The sequence below is a fragment of the Salvia hispanica genome, chromosome 1, assembly GCF_029641045.1.
Source record: "Salvia hispanica isolate PSC_SH4W2 chromosome 1, Shi_PSC_v1, whole genome shotgun sequence".
NCBI classification, from domain to species: Eukaryota; Viridiplantae; Streptophyta; class Magnoliopsida; order Lamiales; family Lamiaceae; genus Salvia; species Salvia hispanica.
In genome coordinates, this window is record NC_142692.1 from 58,780,334 (window position 1) to 58,807,153 (window position 26,820).

Sequence of the window (26,820 nt, forward strand, 5' to 3'; positions counted from 1 at the left end):
ATCAACGAAACTCAGTCATTAACTACATACACGCCGGTCCTGAATTCAAATTTAATCGCTAACCTAAATTCAAATATTTGGGGCTTTTGATTAATTCTTGAGTTTATAGTGTTGTTGGTAATAGCTACTGATACACAATCCTTGTTACCCTTGGATATAAGTTAAATATGGATGTCATTTTTCAAAAAAAAATTAAATCTTAAATGGAAAAGGTAGTTGACTAGTGTTATTAAATGACTTGCTGCCAAAACAATGAGTAAGAACATGTAAAAAATGAATAAAAAACATACCTAATCACTTTAAATTAAGAGAAAAAAACAATTTTAAGCGTAATGGTTCACTAAGCACACAAAATGATTTGGTATTTATAAAGGTTAAAATTTAATTTGGAAGTCAATTTCTCTTCATTTACAGATAGCTCTTACCTTTAATTCAACCAATGGTTAAATCTCCATCTAAAAATGATATTTTAGTAAATAGTCTCAAAACAGTGAGTAAGAACATGTAAAAAATGAATAAAAACATACCTGAGCACTTTAAATTGAGAGAAAAAAATAATTTTAAGCGTAATGGTTCACTAAGCACACAAAATGATTTGGTATTTATAAAGGTTAATATTTAATTTGGAAGTCAATTTCTCTTCATTTACAATTAGCTTTTACCTTTAATTCAACCAATGGTTTAATCTCCATCTAAAAATGATATTTTAGTAAATAGTCTCAAAACTCTTTCTTCATGGAGTATTGGTATAGATTTCTTTGTTAGGCCTTAAGCCTGCTAAGAAAAAAAGAAAATTAAAGGCTTCTAAATGGGGAATTTATAATTTCTCTATAAGAATATGATAGTTGATTAGAATGATAAGAATGGCTTATACTTTTGGTTATGTTGAGTGTATATATATTATTGAAATTTCTAAGATGATCCAATTGTGGAAACAAAACTTAATGCCAATTATTCTTGGGACTTGAAGGATAAAAAACAAATTGCGAATTTGGTAGAATTGATTGTGTTCGGAGACGAAGAATTACATTTTTTTTTCCTTTGGTTTAGTCCTTATTATGTTAGCAATAGCATTTATGAATTTGTTCTAGAGTTGTAAGCTAGGAGTTTAGTTTAGTAGCACGACTTAGAGATGCCTAATTGTATTATTGATTTGCCATAGATACTAAGCTATTCCACCAATTAATTAAAGAGTTCTCTATAACCCACCTACGAAGGCCTAATTAGTTGTTTGCTGGTATAATTTAATTTTAAATTGCACTGTAGATGAAAATAAATAAAAATTGCCTTACAATATTCAGAAGTCGAAATTTATCAATTTTCGTGTGATAAAACCTTGCTTCCTATATTTATCAATTATTGTAGTGTACTAATTAGAAATTACTAAAGTAGATTGAAAATTTAAACACCTTTTCGGTCGATTTATTGTTCTTAAGATTAGTGAGTCCCCCACATCGTCGTAGCTGCGATATAAGTGATGCCACAACTCATTTATATGCCTATTGGATAATAGTATGAAGTGTACAAATAGATGCACGAAATTAACATAATTCATTACTCATTATATTTTTCTTTAAAATACATAATCTTGGGGTTTTGTCTCCGTGTTTGGATAAATGTATATTCATTAGTTAAATAAGAAAGTGGAACTGCAATTGTTATAAAGAAATTAAATTGAGCAACAATTTGCACATTAGCCGTACGGGGATCTTGAATCTTTAACATTTTAATATTACCTTCTTTATTTTTTGCTTTTAATATCTTTACTTGCTGATGTATTTTTTACTTGTATTGAAAAACTAATTAGCAATAGTGTCAGAACTCAGAAATAAATATGTTAGCAATTCTTTGATTATTATTAAATTAAGATCTGAATTACATATCCATAAATCCTAACTGCAAAATCTAATTTCCAGATCACTATCTTATAAAGTCGTTGCTGTCTCTTTTAGTGTAATAAATAAGGTAAATTTCCATATAAAAACTTGCCAAAATTTATATATTCAATTATTCATAGGATAAAAATTCGCAAATCAATAAAATCTGATTCATATATTTCGCGGGAAAATCATCCTCCTCCACAGTAATGGAAACGAGCATGTTCTCTCCCGACTCCAAAACTCCGTCGCCGAAGCTTCTCTACCGCCGCCCCTCTTCCTCCCGCACAATTTACGGGGATCGCTTCATCCCCAGCCGCTCCTCTTCCAATTTCGCCCTCTTTAATCTTCCTAATTCTACCTCCAACCATGATTCAACTTCGCCCTACAACAACCTCTTGAAGTCCGCCCTCTTCGGCCCTGAATGCCTCCAGCCTTCCACGCCCCAGAAATCTTCCTCCTCGAGCAGAAATAGTATCAATGCTACTGATTTCCTCACTAGTCCTCCCAATTGCAATATTTTCAAGTATAAAACCGAAACGAAGAAACCCCTGCATTCGCTCACGCCGTTTGGATTTGATCCTCACGGTCCTACTGCTAAGGCCCCAAGGGAACTTCCTAGGTCTCCTTACAAGGTTGGAAATTGAATTGTCATTCCTCATCCTAGGGTTTGGATTTTCTCGTTTCTATGTTTTTTGTTAGGTTATCTGTGTTTGAATTGTGATTCTGGTTATTGTTGACCAGATTTCTTTCATCAATAATGCTCAATTTTAATTGGTATTGCTTGAATTAATATCTGTTTCGCATAGGTTCTGGATGCACCTGGTTTGGAAGATGATTTCTATCTCAACCTCGTCGACTGGTCTTCGCATAATGTGCTGGCTGTGGGGATGGGAAACTCTGTTTATTTGTGGCATGCTTCTAACAGCAAGGTAAAGACTTTTTTCCTATCTTATATTTGGTGGGGTTGCCTTCATGAATGATGGAATGGATCTTCTTGCATCTTTGTGCAGGTAGTGAAGTTGTGCGATTTACAATCTGATGATAGTGTCTGTTCTGTTCGCTGGGCTCAGCACAATACACATCTTGCTGTTGGAACTAACAATGGGAAACTCCAAGTATGTTTTGAACTTATTGCTAAAAATTTAGATTCACCTTCTATGCCGCTTCTTACCCTATTTTAGAATGTTGTTATCTACATGGAGTTGGGAGTTGTACGGTATATATGTTGGAATGCATCTGTGGTGAACCACAAAGCCTTTACCTAAAGTTCCAACTTTAACTTGACTCTTTATCTGGTTTGGGACTTTCTTGCATTATACAGAGAATAAAAGTTTCTATTTGCAGGGGTAGAGGGTTTAGGGCTTCTAAGTTTTTGGTTTTACTCTATTTATGTTGCGTTTCACACTCCATTTCTTAAATACATAAACCAATATCGCCCACCTTAATTTGTTACTAAATGCATAAATGTATATATCCCATCTTTTCATAAAATCCTAGCTCTTAAATTTTGATTGTAGGCGATGTTTCCTTTACAATTTATGTGGCACACAAACATTTGGATCCTTAGGCTTTTTTGCTTGCCTAAATGGATGATGAAAAATTTGTGCATTGGAAGTGCTTTTGCCTTTGAACTCCTTTGTATCTTAATGATGAAAATTTGCAACCTTCAAAATGTCACTTGTGGTTTGTATTGCATGGTTGTGGCTATTTCTTTAATTTTTTAATTACAGAAATTGAACTGTGTTGAATCCAGTTCAAATGGTTCCACTGTACATGACTCGAGTTGAATCTATGGCTTGCAGTTATGGGATACTTCTCGTTGCAAGAGGATAAGAACAATGGATGGACATCGGAAGCGAGTTGGAGCCCTAGCCTGGAGTTCATCCACATTGTCTTCAGGAAGCCGCGATAAAAGTATTCTTCAGCGTGATATACGAGCTCGGGAAGATTACGTTAGCAAGTTAACCGGGCATAAAGATGAGGTATGGGCTCTTCATGAAATTTTCTGCAGGTCGCAGCTCACACTTAATTGAGTACTGTCCTACTCTGGATCTTGGGGGGGTTTGTGTTTTCTGATTCCTGTCAATTGTGGTTTAGGTTTGTGGATTGGAGTGGTCTTATGACAATCGAGAATTAGCATCAGGTGGAGGTGACGATAGAGTAAGTAGTTATTTTCCTTTGATAAACTTTCAAGTTCCTTTTCTTTTTATCTTCTTTTCTCTTTATACCTGTTCATTGTTGTCAGCAACTAAATCATACATTATATGGCTTTGAAATATAGCTTTTCGTATGGAATCAACATTCGACCCAGCCTGTGCTAAAATACTGTGAACACACTGCTGCTGTAAAAGCAATTGCGTGGTCGCCCCATCTTTATGGACTCCTTGCTTCCGGGGGTGGAAGTGCTGACCGATGCATCCGTTTCTGGAATACAACTACTAATACAAAACTAAGTAGCATGGATACTGGAAGTCAGGTGACCTTCTTGTTCTTATCGTGACAACTTCAGGTCTACAATGTTGACATTGATGTACCTGTTTTATGATAGCCATGGCTCTAGTAGTAAATCCTCTAATGCATCATGAAAAAGATCTCTTGTGCTAGATAGCATCTACTACAAACTCTTGGATCTTAAATTTCTTACTTGACCTTAGTTGACTGAAGAAATGGATGAATCTATTCATTTACTTCCTTTGTATTGTGATTTTTTAAGTGCTATCTGTATTGGTTTCAATCATGACTATAGTAGAGCTATTTTGTTTGTGTTATCCTCCTTTATAGAAATAATTATTTTATATGTTCAACGGAATTTAATAAAGGAGGTCTTGAGCAACCAAAAGTTCTTAGTCATTATTGTCAGAATGACAACCTGACCCGAAACAATGCTATGACAGGTGTGCAATCTCGCGTGGTCGAAGAATGTCAATGAACTTGTGAGCACCCATGGCTACTCCAAAAACCAAATAATCTTGTGGAGATATCCTTCAATGTCAGAGGTGAGATAATCAAGCATGACAACTGAAAAGAGTGTTACTGCAGCTGAGTTTTCTTCATTTTGTGCAATCACCTAATGAATTTGAGTTAACTTTCAATGCAGTTGGCTACCCTCACTGGCCATACATCCAGAGTACTCTACCTTGCCATTTCACCAGATGGGCAGGTATATCGAGGAAAACCAGCAGTTTCTTGTTTTTCGTTTGCATCATTGTTACTTATTGTGCTATTTTCCATGCTGAAATTCTTTGCAGACAATCGTAACAGGATCAGGAGATGAAACGCTTCGGCTCTGGAATCTTTTCGCTTTGCCAAAATCTCAGGTGACTGTTCTGATTTCTTCGTCATCATGAAACTTTCTAGCTTGGCTCTTTTAGCGTCAAACATGATTTAACCAAATCCTGGTAAAGATATGCGGTGCACTCCAAAATTTTCCACGAATATCACTAAAAAGTTGTCATTCTATATCATTTCTGAGATTTTACTCAAAAACTGCGGTATCCTCTCTTATAGCTGATGGTGTCTAATAATCGCAAATTCCTATCATTCTGCAGAACACAAAAAGTGAAATCTGTGCATCATCTCTTGGAAGGACGCAAATTCGCTGATCTTCTGCTACGTATTACTCATCTTATTTACTCATGTTGCTCTGCTCACAACGAATTTTACTGCTCCAAACGCAGTAACGCGGGGAGCAGATAAGTTGAGAGACGACGCAGAGCTGCGGTCCCGCGGTAAAATGCAGAAGGTTACAAATATTTTATCAGCTGATTGTAGTCTCAACAATCAAGAAAAACTGGTAAATATCTACTGTTTCTAATATTTTAGAAACATGACCAGAGTGTGCAGGAGACAACAGAATTATTTTTCTGTAAATAATTATTCTTGGAGTTCTGGAGATAATAAACTAAACGGGAGCGCTTATTTCGTTCTCCAATAGATTTTTCATCAATAAATATTAGAAAACTTTAGTTTTTAGTTTGTTCTTTTACCTAAGAGCAACTCCAAGGGAAGAAGGTAAATGAAAAGGGTATATCATGTTTATACCTTCTCAAAAAGTGCAATATACCTTCTAAAAAGCAAGCAACTCCAAGGGGAGAAGATATATTGAAGAGGTAAATGCTTATATTTTAAAAATGTTAGTTGCTAGACTGCATTCTAGTTCAAAGGTAATATTTCAATCAATCCTATGTGTTAAACAAACAGCAAATCAACATTTAGAGTAATTCTTTCTTTTGTGATGAAATGCTTACAAAAAGAATATAGAATACAGGTTGGACTTAAAGATTGCATCACAAAGAGATTTTTGTGATTATGTAAATACAAAAGTAAGTCAATCTATTAAATTTTTTAACTAATAAAATTATCAATTAGATGAAAACTAAAAGAATGATGTAATCATGAAGTACTTTATGCTTAATGCATGCAAATGAAAATAGATTTTGCCGCTTCTCTCTCCCGTCAATCTCAAAATCAGTTATTTCTATTTTACCTTCTCTTCCATGGAGAGGTAAATATACCTCCTCAAAATGGGAAAAGGTATAAGAGCATCCCCATCCGTGCTCTTAGCTAAGAGCACGGAAGTGAGCCCGGACCTACTTTTACTGTTTGTCCTTAGCTAAGAGCACAACACCCACATCCGTGCTCTTAGCTAAGGACAGAGCTCCCACCATTCTATTATTCAATTTATATAAAAACATTTTCACAATATTAAAATGCATTAAAAATACCCGGAGTACTATTACAAATTATAAAATAATTAAAAATTACATAATTCAAATCCTAAAAATTAAAAAATACATAACTAAAATCCTAAAAATTAAAAATTACGTAATTAAAATCCATAAAATTAAAAAGTATGAAAAAGTATGAATGACAGATAATTTGATGTTAAAAATGGATGATGAATGTGTGTATTTATAGATGATTTTGGGATTAAAAAAAAATTCACAAAAATAAAAAAAAAACGTCTATAAACGGCTCTATTTTTTTGGGAATCCAAATTTTTTTTTTATTTTTTGGTATTATTTTGAATTATTTATGAATTTTTTAAAAAATAAAAAATAAAAATCGAATTTGCCAACGTTAATGCCGTTGGCCAATAAGAAGACGCCACGTATGGCTGCTCAGCGGCACGGACGTGCTCTTAGCTAAGAGCAGCGCCGTGCCGTTGGCACGGACGGACGAGCTCCATCGGCGGACGGACGAGCTCTGTCCAGCGGCACGGACGGACGGACGCACGGACGAGCACCGCTGCGGATGCTCTAATACCTCTCCATTTACCTCTCTCTTGGAGAATGTTTTTCCATAAAAAAGAGGTACATTTGGCGGTTATCATGCTTTACCTTCTCATTTACCCTCCCCTTTGGAGTTGCTCTAAATCAATAAATATAATCAATTGCCAAAAACTTTATATTTTCTCCTATTTTTTTTCTCTTTTTCTCTACTACTTTTACAATTTCCTACTTTATTTCCTCAAGTTTAAAGATTCTCTACTACTTTTACAATTTCCTACTTTATTTCCTCAATTTATCTTTAAACATCATTTTCTTAGTTGATGTGTCTAAAAATGAATAGTACAAGTATCTTGCCTAAATGAGTAAATTAATTACTACTTACTCTCTTTGTTCCATATGCACTTTGTATTTGTGTCTATTCCATAGAAATATGAGCATTTCTATTTATGAAAAGTTGTCATTAACTCATTACACATGATATTAATTCATTCACAACTTATACCAATATAGATCATCATTATAACTTATTAAACACAAATAATAATGTGGATTCCACTATTTACTAAAACTATTTTAACTATCTTTCTTCTCATCAATCTTACTTCATCAATTGTGTATTAATTGTATTCCCCTTTTAATTTCTTCCACTCCGCCACCACTTCATCTCTATGTAACTTCTTGTACCGTTATTGCAACTGCATTTTCACATGTATTTATAAAGTGACCAGTCAAATAAATGTATAAACATAGGAAAAATTAAAATAACCACATAAGCCAAGGTATAGAATTTGAAAATCATTATATATCCTCATAGAATTTTACGGAGGATTTAGCTACTCATGTTCATCACAAAAGTCAAATAAATATTCAAAAAATTGTCCAAACAAAGCAAAACTACAAACATGAACTCCTAGAATTGGATTGGGCTGATTGGAGGCCTCGTCTTCAATCTTGTGATGAATACTCATCCTCTGCTCGTTCTTCTCTTCTTTCTAGGTGGAAAATTGAGTTTTGGATTGTGGGGGCGTTCAATTCTAGCACGTAAAACAAGGATGTTGCATTCCAGGCGGGTGGGTTTTTTCCTCTGACTCTGTTCGGCGTTTTTCCCGTGCATTAATGTCGGAAAGCTGGGTTCGTTTCCACGCGAATCCAGCGGAACGCCTGCTTCGTTACTGCTCCGCGTAGTCTTTGTAAAACGGCTATAACTTCTAATACCGAAATCCAGTTGAGACGTTTAAGATACCTATGCAAAGCTTTTTTGAAGATGAAGAGGATGGTTTGTATTTTAGACTAATAGGACTTCAAAATCACTAGCAAAATTTGACTCGAACCAAGGTTGCTGCACATTCACATATTTTGTACTCCCTTCGTTCTATGTTAATAGAGGTGTTTCATTTTCTGCACTTATTTTGAAAAATAATACTCCCTCCGTTCTGCGGTAGTTGAGTCGTTTCATTTTCTGCACTCGTTTTGGAAAAATGAAAATAAATAGTAAAAGTGGAAATTAGTAAATTAAGAGAGAGAATAATGTAGAGAAGAGTATTATCTAAGTTATTCTCCTTCTTACTTTACTATTTCTCTACTTTAACTATTTATTACTACCTCTGTCCCCTGTCCCTGAAAATTTGATACAGTTTACCATTTCGGTCCGTCCCTGAAAATTTGATACACTTCACTTTTACCATTTTTGGTAGTGGACCTCATATTCCACTAACTCATTCCTACTCACATTTTATTATAATACTAACACTTTAAAAGTAGGACCCACATCCCACCAACTTTTTCAACTCACTTTCCATTACATTTCTTAAAACCCGTGTCGGGTCAAAGTGTAACAAATTTTGGGGGACGGAGGTAGTACCATTTATCCAATATGAGTGCAGAAAATGAAATGACTCAACTACCACGGAGGGAGTAATAAATAGTTAAAGTGGATAAAAGTAAATTAAGACTTATTTTACTTTTTCTCCTTTATAATTATTTATTGTTATTTTTTTAAAACGATTGTAGAAAATGAAACGCCTCTATTAAGGCAGAAATGCGTTAATACCTTATTTTAAACATTCTTCAAAAAATGGTCAAAATAGCAAAATAATAGAAAAGTAGATTTAAAAACGCCTAATAATAAACAAAATATGATTAGATTCATACAACATTACCTTCTAAAACCGTGCAAAATCTAAGTACTGTCCCACATACTTTAATATTGATTCCAATGGAAGAAATCTCCCTAGCTAATTTCCTCACAACTTGTCAAACTTAAAAAAAAAAAAAGATGTTGACTCAATAGAAAAATCGACTTTATATCAACGATCGGCTCTCGAAAACCCTCGCCTCTCCAACTGCTGAAAAATCCAATAAAAACCACGTCGTATGAAACCATCAGTAGCAAGTATCGTGCTGCAGCCGCTTCTTCCTCTTCCACGACAGATACAACTTCCTTACAACAACATACGCCGACAACACACCAAGCACGTTCGCGGCCACCGCCCCCGCTGTCACAACCACGAGATTCCCCTTGCCGTCTGGAGTGACCTCTGACAGCGCCACTCCGTAGCTGACAGATGCCATGAAGAAGAAGTGTGTGGATGGGAGCTCCGTGGTGACGAGGAGGATGGTGATGATGGAAGACACGAAGGCCGTGGTGTTGGCGTGCACCATGTGTCTGTATTTCGTGGGCTGGGTGGATGCCAGCATGGCCTCGCCTGCCCTGTGGGACGACGTGTCTTCTAGCCACACACCACCAAGGGGGCTGAGGCCCCCTGGAAGGCCATGGTGGTGATCAGGACCACCACCACCATTGTCACGTCGGTCATCTTCGGGAGGACTTGGAAAAATGACTCGTTCTTTAGATTTGTTAAGTGATCTCTCATCTTTGAGTATGTGGCGGCGCTGATGGTTCTTGGAGGACTCTCGTTCAAGATTTGGAGGGCTGTTTTGCCCATAGAGTTTCGTGATGCTTCTCTATGCTTTTCTTGTCCACCAAGTATTTTATAGTCTGAAACGGAATAATCTTAACGTTCAATATTTCGATTTGTAGTAAATACTACGAGTTTGAAATTGAGATTTTTAACGTGCATTCAAGGTCAATATTCGATTAGGGTTTTGTGATGATTGTCGGCTTCAAAAGCCCACAATCGACAAGGATGTATGTAGGTGTCTAAATCTTGACTTCAAACTCAAGCTAGCAAAAGAAGACTATACTCCCTCCACTCCACTCAAGATGTTCATCTTTCATTTTTAGTTTGCATCACTCAATGTGCAGTTTCTATATTTGGAAATTAATCCCTCAGTCATCTATCCTTATTAAAAATATTCAACTACCTTTTTTCCCTCTACTTACTCCACCTAACGACTCCTTCTAAAATTCCTTGTCAATCAAGAATGTGGACATCTTGAGTGGGACGGAGGTAGTACGTAGTATTTCAAATGAGGAATACAAGAATTAAAAGAGTTGGTGTATGATTACCTCACAACAGCCAAATGTAATAATGTCTCCCCATCATCATCCTTTGCACACACAAGCTCTCCCAAAACTTCCAAAACCCTAAGCTGACCATGCTTCACACACAAATGCAGCACAGTCTGCCCGCGATCCAGTCTCTCCATCGCAGGCAAACAACTCTCGTGAAGGATATGTTGTACAATCTCGACATGCCCGTTCATGGCTGCAAGATGAATCGGGTTCATGCCTTGGTCGTCGCGCAACCAGCACATCTGCGGGGCTACCCTTAGCAATTTCGAGGCAATCTCTACGTGCCCTGCTTCTGCTGCAATGTGGAGAGGCGATGATTTTTGAGAGACGGAAATCCGCACTAGCCTCGGATTAAACTTAAGCACTTCTTCAACCATGGATATATGTCCATGCATTGTTGCTATGTGGAGAATATTTATTGAAGATGGAAATGAAAGTGTTTCAACAAGATATGGATCTTGTGGGAGAAGTTGTGAAAATGTTGCTTCATCCCCTTTAGATGCAGCATCATAGAGTTTCTTTTCTAGTGCTTCTACAACCATTCTCTAGTGCCTTTGTTTCTCTAGTTTCTTGAATTTATTTTTCTTATTGTTATTAAAATACACATGATGCATTTCCATATATAGTGCATGACCATTTTGTTTCTCTCTTGCAAGAAAGCCCTAGGAAATGTATGAACAAAGACCCATCCCATTTCTCTTCTGCTAGATGTTAAGATTGACCAAAGAAAAGTTTGCCCTCTCAAGCATCACAAGGCCGGATCCATTGAATCTATATATATACTAAAAGTGTAAAATGAAATATTATTGTGTAATGTTTAAATAATAGTAGTAATTATTGTATGAAAGCACTAGTATATATTATAATATGTAAAGAAATATTACCATATAAATACGATTATATACATGAAAATTATTACACAAATAGAGTTACTAAAAGTATATATAGGAGGAACAAGTTTCCATTTGATCTCTCCTATATATGCTATGCTTATTCACCTACACAATAATCGATTACAATTCTAGACAAAACTTAAAAAAAGACCTATATAGGTACACCCAAAAGAAGATTCTGCCTATTTTCCTACTTCTCGTTTACAAATTATATCCATGGATCTATATTCAAAAGAGGAAGCTCAAAAAGGACCACAAAACCCAACTAGATAAAAATAACTATTCCATAATATATACATTTGAGAAGTCTATATATACACTAAAGAAGCACAAACAAGTTGGCTAGTGCAATATTGCAAGTTGCATGCTACTATTAATTGCATGGCGGCTATCCCCACGACCCCACCACAATAAGTAACAAAAATTCAAGAATCGATAAAAACAATTGGGAAATATATTTGTCGAGGTAGTGCTTAATTTGAACTTCTTTTATAAGAGTTAGAAACACACATCAATAACTAACTCATACGGCTAGATTTAAAATATATACTATTACATTTGGAATAATAGAAAATCAACGTTCGCGCGCGGTTGAGATGTGTCCACTAGCTTCGTCCAAGGCATGCTCGGTTTTTCCGATACAGCGACAAACTAAAGATTAATTAAACTTTATAGTTAGAATTTTAGTTTGTAACAAGGAGACTCGAACAACTTCTAGTAAGTTGAATCTCTTACCTGTGAAACGCCTTTCATAGGATACAATATTTTGTGACTATTTTGTGTTAGTAATTTGGGCTTCCACGTGACTAATTTAATTTGTATGGCTATCTTTTAGTTGTCCAATTAAAGTGATCCAATAAAGATTAAAGTTTGGGCTAAAGTGTATTTAATTGTTATGGAAATAAGTGTAGATACCATAAAGTGATTTTCTATTTGACGAGGGACCGAATAGAAAATAAAGGTGTTTATATTTAATATAAATATAAGCTAGGGTTATAGTCCCCAGACGTCAGAAGAACGTTCAATATCTCTGTATTCTCTCGGCAGACTATTGTGAAGGACGTCTCTGATCGTTTGGAAGATCCATAGCTGCTGCAAAGAATTCCGCCTTTCAATTCGTTATGGATCGAGGTACGCTTCCGCTCTACAGTTTCTGCTCCTTCTCCGTCGTTCTCGGTTAATCATCATAGAGAGCTTTTAAGTAATTGTTCATTCAATTATTCTAACAAGTGGTATCAGAGCCACTCTATTGATGATTCTCTGAGAATTGGGAATAGGAGAATTAGGGTTTTGTTTTATGAATAATACACGCAAGAGTGTTGGCGTCGTGTATGATATGCCTAATCAGGTTCATGAATTTATGTTTTAATTTCTTAATTATGCGAAGAAATTGAGATCCATGTGAAATTGAGATCCATGTGAAATTTATTGGATTATATTAGAAATCGTTGAGAAGAAATTTAGGGTTTTCTTTTGCGATGCCGAGAATTGAGAATTCAAATAAGGTGCTGCATTATAATCTTGGTGAATTCATTGTGATTATTCTTCTGACAATTTCCTTATGTTAATAAATTCATCCAATATGGTAAAGAATTATGCACACTTACCAAGTTTGAATGATTGCCTTTGTTATATGATCATTTGCATAGTTACGTCTTTGGCTTAGGAATTGATTTCAATTCAAGCACACGCATACGATAAGTCGAATTTTGTGAAAAATAGAAAAATTTGAATCTGAAATGAGAATACAGTTTCGCTTGTGTTCGTTTATGCATTGATTCTGTTTCGGATTAGAATATCGCAAACTGTATTCTTGCTTGGCGATTAAGGTTTTCTCTATTGCATGTTTTGGTGAATCTATAAATCTATGGTTTATGTTTTGTAGATTTAATTGGTTGTTATTTTGGTGTTGCTTTTGGTTGTTTATGGTTGTTGGTTACGTTCTTGGAAAACATCAAAATTTGGATTTTATCGATTTTAATGAAAAATCGGATTTGAACAAAAATTATATGAAATCCCATTAGGAGTCAGCAATTTGCGATTTGCTGGGGAGTTATAGGGTTGGCCGTCAGGATTCAGCGACTTGTTGAGTTCGCGAGGTACGCGAACCCAGTGACTCGTTGGCTAGCCACTGTATTCCAGAAAATTATAAACGACTCCCTTGCGAGCGTTTGTATTTGGTTTTGAATTTTTAAATTCAAATTCTTGGGTACATCTCATGTTCCTTATTTTCTACTCATGAGTGTGTATTTTAATGCGGATATTAGTCGGCCAAAAGGAAGATTAATATTTGGCACGAGATACACATATACGTGTGGTAATAAATACGTGACAATTAATCAGTTTTCCTGTGAGAAGTGTGATGCCAAAAGGTGGACGCTACTTAACAGGATCTTATTGTCAGTATTTAACCACTGTAAGGAGGTTGCCATTTACAAGTTCATATTACTGTCAAAAGACTTTATGTGGATGTTGTGCTCGGTACCTCGTAATGTTTTACTAATATTCAAAGTAGATTAGTCGAAGTAAGACGTTGCAAAAGTAACCTCTATTGTCTAGATTTCTTTATTGCGAATGTTAGGACAGTATCTGTGTATGTATTTTAATGCGGATATTAGTCGGCCAAAAGGAAGATTAATGTTTGGCACGAAATACATATATACCTGTGGTGATAAATACGTGATAATTATTCAGTGTTCATGTGAGTAGTGTGATGCCAAAAGGTGGATATTACTTGACCAGATCTTATTGTCAGTGTTTGATCACTACAATGAGGTTACCAATTACAAGTTCATATTACTGTCAAAAGACTTGATATGGATGTTGTGCTGGTACCTCGAGATGTTACCTTCCTATTTAGATTTTATTATGTGAGCATGACAACTATTTTGGTTTTGTTCTTTGTTAAGTTATGATGTCTGCTTCTGCAGTTTCTTCCAACATAAACAATATGTTAGTGTTGAATGGGTCAAATTTTAAAGATTGCAAAGATTATATTTTGATTGCTCTGGGTAGCATGGATCTGGACTACGCGTTAAGGATTGGGAACCTACTTCTCCTACGGACATAGTACTTCTTATCGAAGGAGAAACTACGAGAAGTGGGAACACTCAAATCGTGTAAGTCTACTGATCATTAGGCGTAGCAACCCAGAAGCCTTTCGAGGCACTGCATCTGACTATATCACTAAGGCCAGTGAATACCTTGCCAAAATTAAGGAACGTTTTGTGAAAAACGATAAGGTTGAGACAAACATGCTTGATCTCAATAAAGTATATAATGGCAAGGGCAACATAAGGGAACACATTATGAAAATGTCTCATGTTGCTTCACTTAAGCTTGAATTCTAAAGACTTGTTTGTGCATTTGGTGTTGTACATATGGTCAGTATCTCAAGAAATAAAGTAAAGGGCATTAAGAAAAAGTGTATCGAGAATGCTGCTACGGATAAGGGTTCATCACAAAAGAAATAACATAATGATAATGATAGTTGTTTCTTTTGTGGTAAACATGGATATAAAAAGAAGAATTGTAAATATCATGCATGGTGTGCAAAGGAAGTTACAAGTCTTGTTTTGGTCTGTTCTAAAGTTAATTTGGATTTAGTCCCTAATGATATTTAGTGGGTAGATTCTGGTGCTACTACTCACATAAGGTTATCAGTGCAAGGCTCTCTGAGCTACCGAAAGTCAATTGATGGTGAAAGATACATCTATGTGGGACATGACAAATCGGTGGAAGTAGAGACTATTGGGCATTGTAGATTGTTATTAAATACTGAAATTATTCTGTCTTTGAAGGATACTTTATTGTACTGTCTTTTAGACAAAATTTGGTTTCTATTTCTGTTTTGGACAAATTTGGTTTCTCTTGTTCATTCAGAAATAGTAAAGTTCTTCCTTCAAATAATTCTAGTATTGTGGGCACTGTTTCCTTAAGTGCATATAACAATCTTTGTATGCTCAATTATGTTACTTCATATTCAGAAGCTTTACATGTTGAATCAAAAGGGACTAAGCAAATTAAATAATTAGAATTTGGTTAATTTATGACACCAGTGTTTTGGTTATATCTCAAAATAAAGGATTGTGAGACTTGTGTCATATGTTATATTGAATACACTTATCTTCAGAACTTGATTTGTGTGTTTAATGTATCGAAGGAAAGCAGACCAAACTTAAGAAATTAGGTGCCAATAGAGCTATACATTTATATACGGACATTTGTGGTTCATTCACTTCGGTTTCTTGGAATGATCAACAATATTTTATATCATTCACAAATGAATATTCTTGTTTTGGGCACCCCTATTTAATTTATTAAAAGTCTGAGGCTTTAGACAAGTTCAAAATATTCAGGGCTGATGTTGAGCTCCAACTCAACAAAGGCATTAAGAAAGTCAAATCTGACCGTGGTGGCGAAACTACGACAGAAAAAAGACTGCTCAGGTGAACAATGTCAAAGACATTTTGCCTTCTATTTGGAAGAGTGTAGGATCGTCGTTTTGTACACCATGTCGGGATCGCCTAGCATGAGTGGTGTAGCTAAAAGACGAAATAAAACTCTTAAAGATATGTGAAGGAGTATGATTTATCATTCTTCCTTGTCGCATTCACTTTAGGGAGAGGCATTAAAGACTGTAGCATATATTCTCACTTTGGTCTTCCAGAAAAATTTAGGGGTTTTTAAATTTTATGATCCCACAAAAGGAACTAATTTTTGGGACGAGAAATATAGTATTCCTTGAGGATGTTGAGTTTGAGGGGAAGAATGTGTTAAGGAACATTACTTTTGAGGAGGAGTCTGTATAGACACCTACTACTGCTTCTAACAATGATTAGGTATCAATTACTATCATTGAAGAAGAAGCATATTAAGAACCTCAAGATGATATTGTTGTAAACATTCAATCTCATGCGGATGATATCATTTAAAGTCAATCTCAACAACCTCAATTAAGACTCTCGTCAATGGTACCACAAATTTGATGAAGTAGTTCTTTCATTTCGATTCAGAAAGAATGTTATTGATGGTTGTGTGTATCACAAGTTCAATGGGAGAAAATGCATCGTCTTTTGTATTTGGAATCGAAAGAAATAATTTTCGATAAGGATATGTTGCACTAACACCAAGAATTTTCTCGCGAAGAAATTTGAGATTAAAGATCTTGGGGAAGCCTCTTTTGAATTTGGAATCGAAAGAAATAATTTTTGATTGTCACAGAAGGGATATAGTGAAAAGGTGCCTAAAGTATTTGAGATGCATAATTGCAAGTAAAGAAATACCCCTATGACTAAAGAAATACCCCTATGACTAAAGGAGACAAACCTAGTCTCATTCAGTGCCCTAAGATACATCTTGAGATTTAGAAAATGCAGAAGGTTCCATATGCTTCGGTGATTGGGAGCCTAATGTGTGTTCAAGTGTGTATTAGACCCAATTTGGTTTTAATTGTTTATATGTTGGGCAGATATTTCAATAACCCGATATAGATCATTATGAAGCAGCAAAACGGGTTATGAGATATTTATAGAGAACTAAGCATTACATGCTCGCATACAGAAAATCAGATCATTTGGAGAGATCTTTAGGAATTTTGATTCTGATTTGATTAGATGCCAATACAGTAAATGATCCATTTTAAGTTACGTGTGTCTGTTGGTTGTAGAGCCATTTCGTGGAGAAGTGTTGAGCAAACACTTGTAGCTACTTCTGCCATGATAACAGAATTCGTAACATGTTTTGGGGCATCTGTTAAGGTAATGAAAGACCACTTAAGTTATGTTGTGACAATAACTCTGCAGTATTATATTTTAAGACAACAGGAGCTTCCTGGTTGTTAAATAAAGAGTTCAGAATGGACAAATACATATAGAGCATAAGGGAACGGATTTGATGATGACAAATCCGCTCGTTAAGGGACTATCACCCAAGGTCTTTCATGGGCATGTAGCTCAAATGGGTGTTATGTTGTTTAAGGGTACTTCCGTTCAGTGGGAGTAGTTTTGGTTATTGTTCTATATTGTGTTTTGAACATGAAGTTATAAACTCATGTTATTCTCTGCAGAATTAAAGTATTATGTTTTGTCCATTATTTTTTGGTTTGATCTCACTTTGGGAGGACCAGTTGGAAATAGGCATGTATGATCACCTTGCATGAAATTTCTATGCTACACTCCATAATTGATCTGTTGTTGATTATATTTGCATATGTGATTACTGATGGGTTTAATCATGAAAAAATATGGTGACTGCCCCTTTAGTCCTATGTCGATATGGTTGATAATAAGATTGTTCGGAAATACACTATGTGATAGCACTTTTGAGCGCTCATTCGGTTTGTACACATTTATTTTGTGTCATGTGTTGCCCAAGTGGGAGATTGTTAGTAATTTGGGCTTCCACATGACTAATTTAATGTGTATGGCTATCTTTTAGTTGTCCAATTAAAGTGATCCAATAAAGATTAAAGTTTGGGCTAAAGTGTATTTAATTGTTATGGAAATAAGTGTAGATACCATAAAGTGATTTTCTATTTGATGAGAGACCGAATAGAAAATAAAGGGGTTTATATTTAATATAAATATAAGCTAGGGTTATGGTCCCCAGACGTCAGAAGAATGTTCAATATCTCTGTATTCTCTCGGCAGACTATTGTGAAGGACGTCTCTGATCGTTTGGAAGATCCATAGCCGCTGCAAAGAATTCCGCCTTTCAATTTGTTATGGATCGAGGTACGCTTCCACTCTACAGTTTCTGCTCCTTCTCCGTCGTTCTCGGTTAATCATCATAGAGAGCTTTTAAGTAATTGTTCATTCAATTATTCTAACATTTTGCTCCAACAGGATGTCAAAATTGGATGTATGTTTCTAATATTTCCCCTAAATATTAGTGATCTTGGAACAAGCATCCATATTCTTTGTTAGAAAATGGATCTCCTCTTATAGAATACATGTTCTATATGCTATGGTTTGAGATAATAAGGGGAGCTAAATAAATCATGCTTACCCCAAAGAATTATACAGGGCCGTATATAGTTTTGATGAAAACAAATGTATGCTCTAGACTTATTCTCCCTTGGTGGACCTCTCCTTTCATATTGGGGGATGTGAAAGGAGAAAAACATTGCCCTATTGAACCTTTTAAGTTATATTCTTTGCCTTGGAACTTGTACATATACCATGCTCCATATTTGGTTATTTTCCTTCTTTACTGCTATCAGCGGTTGAATGCCTTAAGTTAATGACCATTATATGTGCGAACTTACATTGAGGTCTAAGGTCTTTATTTCTTAGTAGCTGCAGTTGGTATGATTTTGATGGATTTCTCGCATGTCACGCAGATTGACCAAATGAATAAGTCCAGAAGTAGTTCTTTCTGTTCTTGCAGAGCGTGACAAGTTTCCTTGTCTGGCAGCCAGATCCGCGAATAAAGTAAGTGCCACTGTTTTCTTGTTTCTACGTGCCTGACCATGTTGCAACCAAGAGGTTGTATAGCTCATTAAGTTGTCTATATGTCATGGAGGACAGATAGTTGTCTATTGACCCAACTCATTACCTGATCCTGGTCTAGCAGCAGCACTTTGGGATATAAACATAACATTAACCATCTTAGTACAAGTGGTCACTAATATGCTTTTTGTTTAGATACTGTCCTCTACCTCTGCACTAGTTCCTACAAATGAGCAAACCCCATAATGATACATTACTATTTAGTCAACATGATCCTATAATATTTGCTAGTTGTAAGATCTGTGCCCACACTCCACTATATGATGTATAAGTGTAAGTTGCAAGATCTGTGCCAACAGATTTGGGAGTTACCCAAATGCACCACAACCAAAGAAGATCGTGGTAATAAAGAAGATGAAATAGCCTGGCATCTTGAAAGATGCCTTAGATTATTCATTTGTTTTTTTTTCTCTTTTTGATCTACATTAATTGGTTATATATGAAGTAGCACGATGCAAGAGAACTAGAATGTTTAAAATTTAGGAGGAGACGATATAATTGATGAGTTGAGCATTTTCTTGTTTTCCAAATTAATTTTCATAAACTGCTCCTTTGAATACAGTTCATGATGGTAATTATTTCTACATTTATAATGTTTGTTTTGAGATTTATTTCATATATTTTGGGTTTAGTTAAAAGAAAACTGCCAAATAAGTCAGGAATTATTACTCATCTAATTTCATCATCATTATCAAAACTTGGCAATTAAATATAGAATCTAAATCAGGAGATGTGAGTGTTGTTTTGATAACTGTTGCTTTTATTTTACTAACTATTTATTCCAATTAGCAATGCTCAGTTCTTGTGTCACGAGTTTGTGTTGGCAGAGACACAAGAGCTTAATACGAGAATCTTATTTGTTTGACTATAAAATATTTCAAGGGAGCTTAACTTTCACAAATCTGTTGATTTGCAGCTTTGAATACGAGATGAATTGCGCCAAGAATTGTGGCGCGAAATGCATCAAAAACTACGCGAGCAAAAAAAGGGAGATGGAAGAAGTGATGAAGTAGTTTATGGCATCCAAGCAACCCCAACAATCAAGTCACACTACTGATTATAATGATGAGTTGATATATCTCATGAGCTCACTTGGAAACTCGACACTTCTATGTTTATTTTTGCTTCGAATGTTGGTTGTATTTTGACTGATACTTTTGAGGTTTATCAATGATGAGATTTTCATTTTTTTGGTCAGTGTTTATTTGTTATTGATTGATTGTATGGTGTGGCTAGAACATGATATTGTGTATAGGTTCAGAGAAAAAATTAAAATGCTGTTAATACATATTTTGAAAGATTACCAACGGAGAACTGCCGTTGGTAATTTCCCAAAAGCCTTAGACAATTACCAACGGATTTGCTGTTGGAAAATTTTCCAACGGCTAATATCCCTTGGTAAAAAAATTAGCGTTGGCTAATATCCCTTGGTAATACCGCTTTCCAACACATAAATTGATTTTACCCACGGATTTTTCCGTTGGTAATTTGCGTGTTTTTTGTCGTGATAATATTGTTGTTAAGACTTTTTGTCATACTATCATTTATTAGATTTCTCAAAATATTGGAACATATATACATATATACGTATTGTGGTTTTAAATTTATGTATATTGGAAATCTTTTTTTTTTTTTTTTTATATTATGACTAAATGATCATTCTTCTTTTTAACTATATACTATAGAGTTGTAATCAATGTCGAACCCTTCTTAAAGACCAAACTAGGGAACAAATCTGGGCCATGAGATCTAGTTTTTTGATGAGATATGTTGCTGTGTAAATTTTTTTCGCTCTTCATTACAAGTCAATTTTACTTCATTGTATAGGTTTATTACTTCATTCTGTACGTAATGCATTGAAACTACAACATGTTTTTACTTACTTCAAGTAGGTTTTGAAATGATTCAACATATGCTTCGTTCGAATTCATTGACATGAGTTTTTACTTTATTCACATTAAAAAATGCAATTTATTCAAGTGAATTTATTACTTCATTCAGAAACGTTATTACGTCATTAGATAAGGTTTTTACTTCATTCCAGTAGGACTTCAAACGCTTCTACACATACTTCATTCATATAATTTATTATATTATTCCATGTGTTTATTACACCATATCAGCGTCGTAGCGGTGGTGATAGATATTGTAGAGAGAAAGAACGGCACGCGACGGCGAAACTGCATTTACGTACTAGAATGAAGTAATAATCCTATTATAATGAAGTAAAAACCTACCGGAATGAAATAATATATTCTGGAATGAAGTTAAATATTCGTAACGTGTTAGTATGACTTATTTACCTTCGGATGAATAATAAAAGACTGGTGATGAAGGAGAAAATAATTTATACATTTTTGAATCTCATCCATAAAAAACTATGGTTCGGTGGTTCGGTCTTTAAGAGTGGGTTTGTGGATAATGGGACTCATATACTATATATATAATGATTTTTTAAAAGTATTTTTAAGTAGTTTAATATATAACGTATATATAACATTTATTTTAAAAGGTAAAGTAAAATAAAAAGTCTACAGACATAGGGGTAATTTAATTTTGATTCAGGACTATAATAAAATAGAAAAACGTTTAAATAAAATTGGCCACAATTATTAAAAGCGCATGAAAGTGAAATAGCGATGGAATCCTACTGGATATGTTTGAAAATGGAAGGAAAGAACAAAAATGGTACCAACGATCCACAATACACTCAAAGCAGCTCTGGCAGTCTTAAAGGTTCGAAAAAATCATGCTTATATATATACATAATCGAATCATCTTACTATAAGCAAAGCAACAACAGTCTCTTCTTAAGGTACTTCCTCCGTTTCGCCATAGTTGAGGCGAAACTTTTTGGCACGGAGTTTTAGAAATGAATATTTGAAGTGTTAAATGAATAGATAAAAAGTAAGAGAGAGGAAAAGGTAGAGAGAATAAAGTATAAAATGAATAAAATAAAGAGAATAAAGTTAGAGAAAGTAAAGTAAAAAAGAGAAAAAGGTTACCATATATAGAAATGACTCAACTATGAAGAAACTTCTTGAAATGGAAAAATGACTCAACTAAAAAGAAACGGGGGGAGTACTTTATTCTCTCTTACTCTACTCTTTCTTCATCTCTCTACCTTTTTCTTTTCTACTTTATTTTTTTTTTACTTAATTCATTTAAAATAATTATTTTTTAAATATCGTGCCGAAAAGAAATGTCTCTACTACATAGGGACGGAGGGAATGTATGTTTTTTAAAACCCTTCAAGTTCTATATGTTATATAACTCCATTTATACGAAATCTTGTTGTCAATGAGACAATAACCCATAATTACCTTTTTTTTTTTCTTTTCTTTTCCCATTATATTTTTGACTGTGCCTTTATTTACATTGCTCTGTCTGATTTTTCTGATGTGCTGAATGTTGTTTTCTAGCAAAATTCTTAATGGAATAAAAATTGCATTTTTCGAATAAGAAACTATCAATATTAGTAATTTTTTTTGATTGATTTTGTAATACTCCGTATTTTTTTAAAAAGAAAAAAGGAAGAAGAAAGAGATTAAAAAAGTTATTATTTTTTTGGAATTTTCAAAAGTATTCTGAATATTTTTTTTCAATTGCCAATTGATTAATTGCTTTAGTTTATGAACTAATGAGTTTGATTGTCAAATGTTTTAAAGGTTGTCCTACTAGACTGAGGATGCGTCCTAGTGAAATAAATAAGGTCCAAATGTTCGATTTTTATTGATTGGTGAAATTAGTAGTTTTAGAAACTTGAAATGAAATTAGAAAATGTTAGTGCAATTGTTTAATGCCTTTTTTTTGGGTTGTGTTGTGTGTTTTAATGTTAAAGTTAATAGATACTCCCTCAGTCTCATTAGAAATGCAACGTTTTCCTTTTTGGGTTGTCCTACTAAAAATGAAATATTTCCTAAAATGGAAACATTAATCTCTCTACTTTTCCCTCTCTCCTACTTTACTCTCTCTTTATCAACTCACAAAACAACACTGTATAAAATCTTGTGCCGGAAACCAAATGTTTCATATTTATTGGGATGGAGGGAATATATTTTTATAGGAAAAGAAAATATCTACTTTACCTTTTTCAAGAACCCACCACACGCACACACTTATGCTTCATAACTTTAGCACCAAGCTATACACATATCTCTCTAGCAATACACACTCTTGACACACTTTACACCTACTAAACACACACACACACATTCAAATTCCAAAACCTTCATACAAACCCAACAACAGTGGTCCACTTCTCAGACCGCCGTCGACTACTCCTTCGGCGGCACCGTGGTCGCCGGTCGCAGCCCTCCCCTCCCTCTTCGTGACTTTCTCCTTTAGCCTCCATTTAAGTAGAAATTGAGCTTGAAGCTTTGTCCCCCTAAACCCAAATTACTTGGGATTTAAGGTATAAAGGAAATTTTCTCTTCAATAATTTTATATCCTAAGTTAGCATTTATTGGTTTGGCAGGAAGAAAATTGTTGCTGGTTGGAGATGTGATTTTCTTGCTATTTTTGTCATTTTTTATTTCTAGATTTGGGAATTTATATTATTTCATTTGTTTCACCTATTAAATTGTTTGCTTTGAAGTTGAATTATATGAATATTGTGCTTGATTTGGAACTTTCATTTACTTAAGTGCATGATTGAATCCCTAGAAATAAGTGGGTGCTTAAGTTTGAATTTAGTTGATGCAATTCACTTTATATTTTGGAGATTTGTAAGTGTTGGATTTTTATTGGATGATTTGATTACACGACTAGCATGTATAGCATATTTTGTGAATTTATTAGACTTAAAATAGGCATACTGTGAATAGTAACCTGAATAGTTACCGAGTATAGTGAAGGTGATTTTGTTATTTTCATTTGAGTAATCTACTTTTGTAAGATGATTATGAACTTGAGATATGCTATAAAGAATGATGTAGGGAAGATGTATGAGTTTTCTTGGAATTGTTTAAAACCGTTTCGTATCGTTTTTGTGATTTATTTCAGTAGATCGTATGAGTAGTAAGTGTGGTGGCTGTTGTACTTGATGATTTGAGTAGTTTGTTATGCTTTAACTGGTTTTATGATTAAGAATAGAAGCTTTAGATGTTCTCAAGTTAGAATGACAAGTTTAAAGTTTAAGTTTGAAAGTTTATAAACTAAGTTAAAGTGCTTAAGTGCTAGGAGTGGCGCATCCAAGGCATGAGTATGGACAACCAAACCAAGTTTAAGGAGTTTATTTCGAATTGCGTCTTGCCAGGTTAGGTTTACTTTATCTGTAAGCGTAGTGGTTACATGGTTATAATCATTGTTGTGTTGTGCGTCATTCATATAGCTTATGGGCCCACAAGGGGTCAGATCCACGAGGGATCATATGGGTCTCTGACAGCCCACCAATAGCCCACAAGGGGTCAGGTCCACGAGGGACCGAGACTAGTCTCATATAGTTGTCAGCAAAGTTGAGATGGTTCATTATGTTATGATTCATTACAGAATTGGTTATAACTGCTTGCAGCGTATTCCCAACTGAGTGTGCTTGCATACTCACACCCCATTATTTAATGTTTTTTCAGGTTAAGGAGTCGGTGAAGAGGCAGCGGTCAATGTGGTCTAGGGTCTCCCAACCCAATATTTGACTATTATCCATTTTGGGATTTTTGGGTACATACGAACAGTTTTTGAAACTTGAACAACTCGAATAGTTTGACGTTATTATATTTTGAAAACGTGTGTATGATGATGGTGATTTTGTATTGGTTGTGACCCAAAAATATGACTTTTGATTATATAAGGTGTATTTAGGGGATGTGACATGAATAGGAAGAATTACTTTGATTTTAGTTGACTATGTTTTATTTTTTTGAAAATTGTCATTGATATTTTCTCCTTCCAAATTATTAGACTGTTTTTGCTTCCCCTTGATTCTCATTAATTTTTTATATATATACTTTAAAGTAAAAGAAATTAGTGTATTATTAGAATTTTAGTATTTTGGTAGCGTCCCACGTTTTAAAGAGTTCGGGGCATTACAGGTTTGGTCCAAATAAAGTTATTTGGTTGATTTGGTAAAAAAGGTTCCAAGTGAACACTCAAGTTTTCAACCTACCAGTTACTTCATTCAACATTCAACTTACTAGGAGAATTTGCTTATGAGCATGGATATAGTCATTTTTGTTTGTGTTATTTGGATGAGCAAACCTATAGATGCTAGATCTATAGGGATTACTTCCCACAGGGGGCTAAGAGTGGAGATTTAGACTATTCTTGAATAAACATACTGTGAGAGTGTGAGTTGTTGGTCTTGAATGCGTTTATCTTGAATTATGCATTGATACTTAGGTTTATACTTGCATATAATGTTTTCCCGCCTGCTATGTTTTATATGTATACCCATTATTGTTTTCAGATTGTGGAGCATGGCTACAGGCACTGCAAATGTCGATTCACCGCAGTCTCTCCCTTCAAGGTTGGTTATAATTTTTGTATCATATATTACTTATAACCACATTTTAGGTGATTCATTGCAAATTCCATTTCTTCTTTTTTCTGATAATGTCATGACAAATAAGTTATTATATACTGATGCCAAAGTGTTATGTAATACATGTTATTATTAGTTGTCATCGTATTATCTTATTTAAATAAAACTAGTACTATGTTTTGTTTGTTACACTCCTAATATTTGGAGATATGACATTTAGATTGCTTACTGGTCTCTAGTGTAATTCAACTGATTTTTTAGAAGGATATATTATTTGCCTTTTCTTCTACTCTGCGAACACTTTTATGATGTTATTTTCCAGAAACAGGAAGAAGAAAATTGGGAAAATGTTTAACATGAAATTTTAGGTCAATCTCTTTTTAGCCTATATATTGTTCTTGTTCATTGTTTAATTCATTCAAGGCAGTGTGCTATAGTGATTATTATTATAGACAAGCCTAATATGTTTACTGTTTCTGTAATCTTTGGAATTTGACAGTAAGTATACATATGATTTCAGATTACTAGGACGAGTCGCTCTTGTTACCGGAGGTTCTGCAGGAATTGGGGAGAGCATTGTGCTGCTGTTTCATAAACATGGTGCAAAAGTTTGTATAGCCGATCTTCAAGACGACCAAGGCCAGCGTCTGATTGAAAGCCTTGGTGGCAGCTCAGACGTCGCCTTTATCCACTGTGATGTGACAAATGAAGATGATGTCAAGCGTGCTGTGGACTTCACTGTTGACAAGTTCGGTACCCTTGACATAATGGTGAACAATGCCGGGGTGTCAGGCGCGCCCTGTCCAGATATCCGGGACTTTGAGCTCTCTGATTTTGACAAGGTGTTTGATGTGAATGTGAGAGGTGCTTTCATTGGAATGAAGCATGCAGCTCGCATAATGATTCCAGCGAAGAAAGGGTCGATAATATCGGTTGCCAGCGTGTCGAGCGCCTTGGGTGGCATCGGGCCCCACGCATACACAGGGTCCAAGCATGCTGTTTTGGGGCTCACCAAGAATGTGGCGGCGGAGTTGGGAAAACATGGCATACGCGTAAACTGTGTGTCGCCATATGCTGTTGCGACGGGGTTGGCACTAGCTCACTTGCCTGAGGAGTTGAGGACTGAGGACACATGGGCTAATTTTCGTAGCTTTGTGGCGAACAACGCAAACTTGCAAGGCGTGGAATTGACTGCGGAGGATGTGGCTAATGCTGTGGTTTTCTTGGCTAGTGATGAGGCAAGGTATGTGAGCGGCATCAATCTCATGGTTGATGGAGGCTTCACATCTACAAACCATGCCCTTCAAGTATTCCGGTGAATCTCATTTATATCTACCTTTTCTTCACATCTA

The 26,820-nt window shown here is 35.1% G+C and overlaps 2 protein-coding genes, 1 long non-coding RNA gene and 1 pseudogene across 5 annotated transcripts; 3 read left to right on the forward strand and 1 right to left on the reverse strand.

Moving 5' to 3' along the window:
• Positions 1-2,045: 2,045 nt before the first annotated feature.
• Positions 2,046-5,833, forward strand: LOC125224308 (B-type cell cycle switch protein ccs52A-like). The gene is made up of 10 exons (XM_048127690.2): positions 2,046-2,512; positions 2,687-2,809; positions 2,891-2,995; positions 3,683-3,862; positions 3,978-4,040; positions 4,162-4,356; positions 4,775-4,876; positions 4,978-5,040; positions 5,129-5,197; positions 5,429-5,833. Exons 1-10 carry the CDS (start codon positions 2,087-2,089, stop codon positions 5,480-5,482), a joined length of 1,380 nt encoding a protein of 459 aa, XP_047983647.2. The 5' UTR covers positions 2,046-2,086; the 3' UTR covers positions 5,483-5,833.
• Positions 5,834-9,218: 3,385 nt separating this feature from the next.
• On the reverse strand, positions 9,219-11,160 carry LOC125218052 (uncharacterized; annotated as a pseudogene).
• An 8,131-nt stretch (positions 11,161-19,291) lies between these two features.
• LOC148934215 (uncharacterized) lies at positions 19,292-20,178 on the forward strand. Its single transcript, XR_016136540.1, has 2 exons — positions 19,292-19,332; positions 19,907-20,178. It is a non-coding gene; the product is annotated as an uncharacterized LOC148934215 (long non-coding RNA).
• Positions 20,179-23,117: 2,939 nt separating this feature from the next.
• LOC125223696 ((+)-borneol dehydrogenase 2) lies at positions 23,118-26,814 on the forward strand. Of its 3 annotated transcripts, none has more exons than XM_048126954.2 (5): positions 23,118-23,404; positions 24,166-24,247; positions 24,561-24,648; positions 25,394-25,453; positions 25,989-26,814. In XM_048126954.2, the coding sequence occupies exons 4-5, from the start codon at positions 25,404-25,406 to the stop codon at positions 26,785-26,787; spliced, it is 849 nt and encodes a 282-aa protein (XP_047982911.1). In that variant the 5' UTR covers positions 23,118-23,404; positions 24,166-24,247; positions 24,561-24,648; positions 25,394-25,403; the 3' UTR covers positions 26,788-26,814. The 3 variants fall into 3 exon arrangements, with proteins under 3 accessions (XP_047982911.1, XP_047982910.1, XP_047982912.1); XM_048126953.2 differs by having other exon boundaries at positions 24,172-24,247; XM_048126955.2 differs by lacking the exon at positions 24,166-24,247.
• The last annotated feature ends 6 nt before the right edge of the window (positions 26,815-26,820 follow it).

What these genes read in the sequence shown, in the direction of transcription:
- LOC125224308 (XM_048127690.2), top strand. Translation starts at nt 2,087, where the DNA reads ATGGAAACGAGCATGTTCTCTCCCGACTCCAAAACTCCGTCGCCGAAG. An exon ending in TAACCGGGCATAAAGATGAG is followed by an intron (nt 3,863 to 3,977) that starts GTATGGGCTCTT and finishes ATTGTGGTTTAG; the next exon opens with GTTTGTGGATTGGAGTGGTC. An exon ending in GATATCCTTCAATGTCAGAG is followed by an intron (nt 4,877 to 4,977) that starts GTGAGATAATCA and finishes CTTTCAATGCAG; the next exon opens with TTGGCTACCCTCACTGGCCA.
- LOC125223696 (XM_048126954.2), top strand. Translation starts at nt 25,404, where the DNA reads ATGGCTACAGGCACTGCAAATGTCGATTCACCGCAGTCTCTCCCTTCA. An exon ending in CCGCAGTCTCTCCCTTCAAG is followed by an intron (nt 25,454 to 25,988) that starts GTTGGTTATAAT and finishes ATATGATTTCAG; the next exon opens with ATTACTAGGACGAGTCGCTC.